Raw genomic sequence first — 7,627 nt, 5'->3', positions numbered from 1 at the left:
ACCACTTCACATTCAGGGGAGGGTAACTTCCAAGATATGGATCCAAATGGACTGATTCAAACTTCAGTAGAAAGAGCACTCAAATATCTCAAACTTTGGTGAAAACACCTTCAGCGATTGGGAAATTGAAGGTTCCCCGGACGGCTCATCTCTGCAGCGCATTGAAACGATAAAAAAGAAGCTCTTTGAACACTGATTACTCCGGAGATGATATCTTTCAGCACATAGCTCCAAACTGGATGATCTCAGATGTTCTGGAAATATTACACAAAGACCTTGAATCTTGATGAAGGCCCCGGCAACTGAATCAGAATGGAAAGGCATCATCCCACGCAAACTTTGTGACTCATCGGATCGGTCTTGAAACTGTAGTGAGACAGGTGTGTCTTCCGGTGAGCTTTACTCTCATCTCACGACTCCAAATCCAATGATTCTACCTGTTATAGAACCGTGACATTATCATATCCAACTTTGCTGAAGACCCAGTAAGCTGAATCGGACGGCAAGACCTTCCGGTAACGTGATTTCGGAGATGTATCTGCACACGAGATTTTTGGCCGAGAACCTTGAACAGCCAGTACATGTTTTGGCCGAGAGATCTACCTGCAGTACATGAAAATCGCCGAGAAAAGCTTCCCGCGATATAGGCTATCGACGATAACCTCCAAAAGGCTGTTTTCACCATTTTTAAAGCTCCATTCAAAAACTTAGAAGAAAGTTCGTTCTTTTATTGATGATGGGAAAAAGGTTGGTTACTACAAAGCTGTGTGTGGGACTTTATAAATAGTCCGTTAGCCTGAACTTTCTAGGGTTCGACTCAAAGAAGAAAAGACTCAAAACGACAGGACATTGAAAGAAAATAACAAGAAACAAACCTAGTCTACAAAATCATCAACTCATCGTTTCATTTAATACAAAAATGGAAAGTTCGCTTAAGACTCTTTAAACTAAACTACTGACGTCGTTTTGATGTAGTACTTAGCCGTTGTGGGGGCTGAGATCACCTGCAATGACAATATAATAATTGAAAAGCTTACCTTGGTGTGGAGGTTTCCGGCTGGCCGCTTGTATGGCTGTGGAGGCCGAACTTGAAACTGTGGCGTCTCTAGCTTGAAACCTTCTTGTAAAGTCTTCTAAGTGCTTCTCCATTATGGCCAAGTCTTTGTCTTCAAGTCTTGATGCTCCGTCCTAGTTTGTTGGTCTTCTTGGTCTTTCTCGGGCCCGGGTGGTGTGTTGTGAAGCAGCTCCAAATCTGTTCGTTGGTGGGGCAAGATTCCACGTTTGTTAGCTTCAGAATATGGACTTGGGCGAGAGATCTTACCTTTGTTGGAGGTTTCCACGCCGTCTGGTAGTTCTAACCCGGGTGTCTTTAAATCATCGGCTAAATCTTGCATGGCCTCGGCAATCTCGTTATCCGCTCGGGCAAACTTGTTTCTGTCTCGAGCGATGGATTCAGCTGGTGATTTTGGTCGAGTGATGTCAACTTCAGTACGACAAATTCCATAGTCAAATTGGACTTGCCGAGGTGATCCTAATTTCTTGGATAAAAATTCCCGCGTCTCGGCCAAAAGTTCTCGCGTATCGGCTATTTTTGAATTGTCCCTTAGTTCTTCAAGTTTTAAACCTGAAAATGAAACTCTGCTCGGACTGTTAGCATTTAAATCAAAAATTGGTCGAGAGATACCCGTTTAGGCCTGGGAGACTGGATCGTCTCGTGGGTCATTCCTGTCTCCTAAGTGTTCGGTCCCGGTTTGGCCGCCTAGGTCGTTTAAGCCGTATATGACATTCAAGTCGGGCAGCAATGGATCGTCTGGTTCTAGCCAGTTGATAAAGATGTGTAAAGCCCTCTTGTATATATTTCTGACCTGTTTAATCTTGGAGCGTGTCATGGCCCCGTCTTGGACTGATGGCATTAGCTCCGGTAAGGTCTTAGGGTCGATGTCCACATCAATTTGACTATTGCTCGTCAGCTTTTTCTCAATCAGTACAGCTTCACAATATTCAGTCCGTCACTATAGACCGTTAAACAATTTATCGATCACTACAACTTCACAATATTCATTTCCTCAATGTATGCTATCACATAATAAATCTAATACCCTAGCAAGTTGATACTTCATAATAAATCACATGTCTTTATCATTACTCCTTGTACATAGCAATCACTCATCAATCATCAATTGTCAATCAGCATTTATCAATCATATCGAATCCATATACCAAGCATAAAAGTATTATTAATTCATCTAATATATTATAGGAATCAACAAACTAGTCCTTACCTTTTCCACTTGATGATGAATAGCAAATCCAGTTTGCCTTTGAACAGATCTGATACTCGATAGGAAAACGTCGAGAACACCCTGGTCAAAAGTTGGAAAGAAGATCAGAAGGTTGTTCTGGAAAAATGACACAAGTAGCTTCACATTAGTATGTAAATCGCCTTCTGGAGCTTCCACGATTGCCGGAAAAAGCACTTCCAAAATTGGCTATTGGTGTGATTGAGCAGATACGAAGCAGTGAAAGCAGATCAATTGAGGGGAGGAACCAATGGAGATGGAGATTGGTGTGATTGAGCAGATACGCTGATGATCTTGGTGTATCTATTCCAGTGACCCATTAATTGAGTCTAATTTCATTTGCTCCATATGAGGTTAACCACTATTTTGATTTTTCCATATGAGAGAGTTGTTCTATAGAACAGCTATACCACAGTCATTGCACAATGATTTATTTCTTCAATTACTTGATTTGGAATTGTGGTAAAGTGCTCACCCAAATCGAAGCATACTAGTGAAGCCATACTTATTAAGAATCAATGGCAATAGGTGGCGGAGGAGGGTTACAATTCTTCCAATAGAGGCAGAACTGGCTTCTCTGACGCAATATGTATTGAAGCAAGAGTGTGAGATAAATGGGTTGAGTGATGAAAGAGTTTTGACGGGAAAGGAATCTCATGGTGATTTAAGGAGGGTTTTTGATAGAGCCAATAAGCCACTCAGAGTTTATCAGAGACAGAGGATAAGGAACTCAGAGAGGAAGGAGGTTGTTGATGCGTGAAGATTGAAAGCGCGTGAGAAGTAGCCAGCTCAACAACTATAAATAGCTAATTCTGTTAGAGGAGAATATTATGTTGTTTGTGTGTTTTTTTTCAAGCGTCATGAGCTTGTACTCGATTCTGTTATGCTCGCGATGAGAGAGTGCAGATAGAGAATAATACACCACAACTATATTTCTTGTAATTCTTCTTCATTGATTCAATATACGGAAATTTACAGAGAGATCTCGAGAGTTCTTGATACAAGTTCTATCAGTTTTCCATTTTTCCTAGCCATTTGTCTAAGAACCATCGCGGTGGCCACCAGGCCCACCACGGCTAGGTTTTCCAAAGAAAGAGGCCATTTTTTAGGATAGAGAGGTTCTTGCGAACATAATTACATGCTTTTATTGCAGTTTTACTAGACAATCAAAAACAAAACATAACATAATATGTTTACATATGTTACGTGCTCCACGTAGAACAAATCCCCAACATATATAAGAGAAACAATGGAAAAAGAGGGAAAAGAAACATAAACATCACAAAGAAGATAGATCAATAGAGAGTATAAATGGAGAGTCTCCTTTTTCGACGATGAACGTTTGAAGAACAACGCCAGCCGGAGTACAAACTTCGATGGCGTAAGTCCCATGATAGCCTCTGAATATGAACTCGGATTCATCATTGATGACCCCATAGGCATGAGATAACCATTCTTGTTTCACCTCCATAAATCTTTTTCCGGCTTCATTTACTTCTCCCTCTCCCTCCACCAAATTTGAGTTCTCCCTACTCATAGATAGCTCCCAGAAACCCCATAACATAATTCCTGTTAAGACGAAATATGTATGTCAATGTTTAAGTGCATCTTATTAGGAATCCCATATAATATGTACTTAAAAAAAGCGAAGGTAAATTTGATCATATATCTACTGTAGTGATGAAAAATCAAATTTCAAAACACAAAAATAGTGGTTTTGGTGGAAAATACACGGTGGCATTTGTATAAATTATAAATACATGGTGCATTTTTATTACGAGTGTTTATTAGAAGAAAAAATGATATTATGTAACATAATATGTCATCAGATGAAACAACATGATTTTTTGTTTTAAAAAAAATGGTGCTATAGAATGCACCTCATATTTTCGTAAAAAAAAAATTTTACAAATTAGAAAGACCTATGGTTATTTGGTACTGTAATTCGAAAATGTAAATTATAGATGAGGTCCGTTTTTTTTTAGAAAAGATGAGGTCATTTCTGTGTATATGTTCAATATATAAAGAGTTTCATAAATCGATCTCATGTAACTACATCAAACTCTGGCACTAAAAATAAATCACCAAAAAAAATGGAGGTATTGAAGTAAATGAAAAAACGATACCTTCAACAGCAGGGTGCGCAAATGCTTCCCACATCATGACTTCAAGATCTTCTCCTCTAACGTACTCATTGCTAGAAGAGACGTCAAGTTCTGTGAACCAGATTGGATGACCAAGAACAGAGAGCTTATCAAGAGCAGAACAAACTATGGCTCCAACAGGACTATCTATGTGTCCTTGGATCCCAATCCCTCCTATGGCTGCTCCTTGTGCTTCTAAATCAAGAACAAGTTTGATATACTTCTCCGGGGATGATTGTGGGTCATTGCCGTCCTCGACATGGTAATCATTCACAAAGAGCAAAGCAGATGGATCAAGCTTGCGTGCAATGTTGAACATCAATGCTCTTACACCTTTTCCAAGCCTATCTTGGTAGAAGGAACCATGAAGCATCTCATTGTTTACGTCGTAGTGCTTGAATTTACCTTTGTATCGTGTTAGGACATCTGTGAGTCGCTTCTGGACCGCATTCATCAGCTCGGTTTTGTTCAGCTGACGAACCCACTGCTGAACCGTGGACTCAACTTCCCAGAAAATGCAGTGTCCTCTAACGTTGATGTTATTGCCGATACATAGATCTAACAAGTCGTCTGCATCTTGGTAACTGAGCTTCCCGCGTTCGGCCTCTGTCCAGTACCATTTCAGCTCGTTTCCGAAAACTGCCCAGTTGAAGTTCTTTGTGAAGAAATCTACAAAGTCTTCGTTGTCTATGTCTGTTCTGTTAATGCATGTTCCAACTGGGAAACTGTTGTATGTTTGTTTAACCTTCACTATGTACGGAAACAAATCGCAGGAGTCGTCTAGTCCTGAAAACTTTAAGACGATGTCGCGCTTACGTACCTACCAAGAAACAATATGTTTGATTGATGACATAAACGGTGAAATTATTTTAGCGGAAAGAGAGAGAATAAGCGATAATCAAATAGTTAAAAAAGGATAACGGTACGAGATAAATGTTGGAATCGTTTTTACTACCGCCAATTTTACTTGCTTTTATTATTAACACCAACTAGAACCTTATACCCCTTACTGGGGTTACCATTCATACCCAAAATTAATATTTCTAAGGAAATAAGAAGAGAATGAGGAAATATATTTATATATGAACCTGATCAACTTTATTTCTGAGACATCTGAGACGTTCTCGACGATCCACTGGGAAAATCTGCAATGCCGAGATCATCAAATCAATGCCAGCTGCGGGACCTTGAACATAAACCATAACGTTTTGCGGCTGCTTCTCAAGCCTAAAGGATCCACCGATTTCATGCCATGTGTCGCCAATGATGACCTCAACTTGTCCTCCATTGACCCATTGGTTATCGACGCTAAGTGAAATGTTCACATTCTGAGGACTCATACCACTACTCACGCCCACACCAATCTTGACCCATGCTGAGATTTGATATGTCAAGAAAATTTTGAGCTTATCAGTTAACATCTGAGCCGGACCCATCCAAGTCTGCGTTCTTTTGTCACATGTATGTAGTTTCCGCCAAGAGGTTCGTGAAGACCCAGTGTGTCTCTCGCCATTGGGGGCAGAGTGCGAGGGGCGCCTTGTCCAACACTCAACTTGCAGTTTCCTAGGGTGAACCATGGTTGAGTCGCCCCATCTTTCACTTCACTGTTTTCGACTATATTGACTCCGAAACTGGGATTCTGCCAAAAACACCACAAATATAGATAAAACATATTAGTATCCCCAAAAGAATCCTTTTCTTTGCAATTGGAGGATTCTGACCCCATTCTCATACTAATATCTGGAACATGCAAATATTATGTGATTTCTGTAATGTCTAACAAGACGCTATCTATAAATCTTGATCCCAAAAATGAGAACCACCAGACAATGACTGGTAACCAAGAGTGATGTGAGAAAAGAGAAAAAAACCATCATGTTTTACATCCATACCAACTTATTAGGCCAAATCAACTAATTAGACTTTAGTCTTAGTTTATCTTTTCTGGTTGTTTAATATGGCTAATAAGAGAAGAAATCATTTTCTTCCTTAGACATAAGAGAAAACTTTTCTACGAAAACTTTTGATTGAGACCTATCAGTGGTATGTGAGAATCTTCGTTTTGGTTTTGAACTTGACCACAATGTTTGTTATCAAAACCGCACATCCATATTTTGCTTTTGATCGGACCACTTGAAGTATCAAAACCATTCATCTTTCATCTTTAATTTTGACTCATGGTCCAGACCATATATCATGGTATCGCAAGTTCCTATGAATTTTTTTTGGTATATGACTGACCTCGTAGAAGGGTGGAGGCGACGGGCGATTCCTTCGAGCATGTTTGACAACTAAAGTGTTGAGAAGAATGTCAGTTCCTGGAGGTGGACCTTCAAGGAATAGTATTACCCTCGATGGCGAACCATGGATTACAAATTTACCCCTCAGCTCTACCCAATCTTTATTAGTCGCCTGCAGACTAATATGATTCATTGACATACCAAACTCAGTTCAATGAATTTATCAAGATATTCATGTTAAGCAATGAAACAGATGAAAAAAAAAAAGAAAAAAAAAAGGTGGAACAGACTTTGCAATGCCTATGTATTGTTCACGTTGGTTTGCGTTTAAGACCCAAAGAGTCGCCTGTACTGTTGCACTCGTGACATTGTTGCCAATTATTCGAACTAATGCTGTTACTTCGTAGACACGCTTCCTCTGGAATCTTCCAGAAATCTCCTGTTGAATCCCATTCCATGTAGCTTTACGCTCTGTTGCTGCTGCGAAAAAGTGTCCCGATAGTGGAACGATTCTCCCTCCATCCATGGACTGATGTAAGATAGCCTTGCACCCTCTTCCACTCCAGTTGTTGAGGCCGTCTTCAAAGTTAGGGTTTAGGATTATGCTCTCATGCTCTTCGTTAGTGTGATGCTGCTAGACGTATATAGAAAATGATTGTAGTTAGCTTGAAGAAAAATTATCATACAATGATCAAGAATATGCTAAATATTGACTAGCCATATAAGTGAACCTTATCATCATCATTATCCTTTGAATGCTTTATTTTTGCAGTTTTCTCCATAGCAGTTTCTTTATCCAAATTTCAAGTTGGAAGCTGATATTAAAAGGTAGAGATAGAAAAGATTTTGAGCTATAGGAACTGGAGGGGTAAGTAGTTGTTTGGGTTGTGAAACCTGCTCTGCTATATATGCTTATATGTCAAAGACAGAACATAGTGAGTTT

At 39.7% G+C, this 7,627-nt stretch overlaps 1 protein-coding gene across 1 annotated transcript; it reads right to left on the bottom strand.

Annotated features, from left to right (window-relative positions):
• Positions 1 to 3,430: 3,430 nt before the first annotated feature.
• Positions 3,431 to 7,627, bottom strand: LOC18014889. Its single transcript, XM_024154248.1, is given in 7 exon segments — positions 3,431 to 3,869; positions 4,427 to 5,264; positions 5,533 to 5,897; positions 5,900 to 6,083; positions 6,686 to 6,863; positions 6,975 to 7,315; positions 7,416 to 7,627. Coding segments are annotated over 7 exon segments (2,247 nt in total). The 5' UTR covers positions 7,467 to 7,627; the 3' UTR covers positions 3,431 to 3,579.

This window comes from Eutrema salsugineum, unplaced genomic scaffold (assembly GCF_000478725.1).
Source record: "Eutrema salsugineum unplaced genomic scaffold, Eutsalg1_0 scaffold_3, whole genome shotgun sequence".
In the NCBI taxonomy this organism is placed as follows: Eukaryota; Viridiplantae; Streptophyta; class Magnoliopsida; order Brassicales; family Brassicaceae; genus Eutrema; species Eutrema salsugineum.
This window is presented reverse-complemented; position numbering and strand designations above follow the sequence as displayed.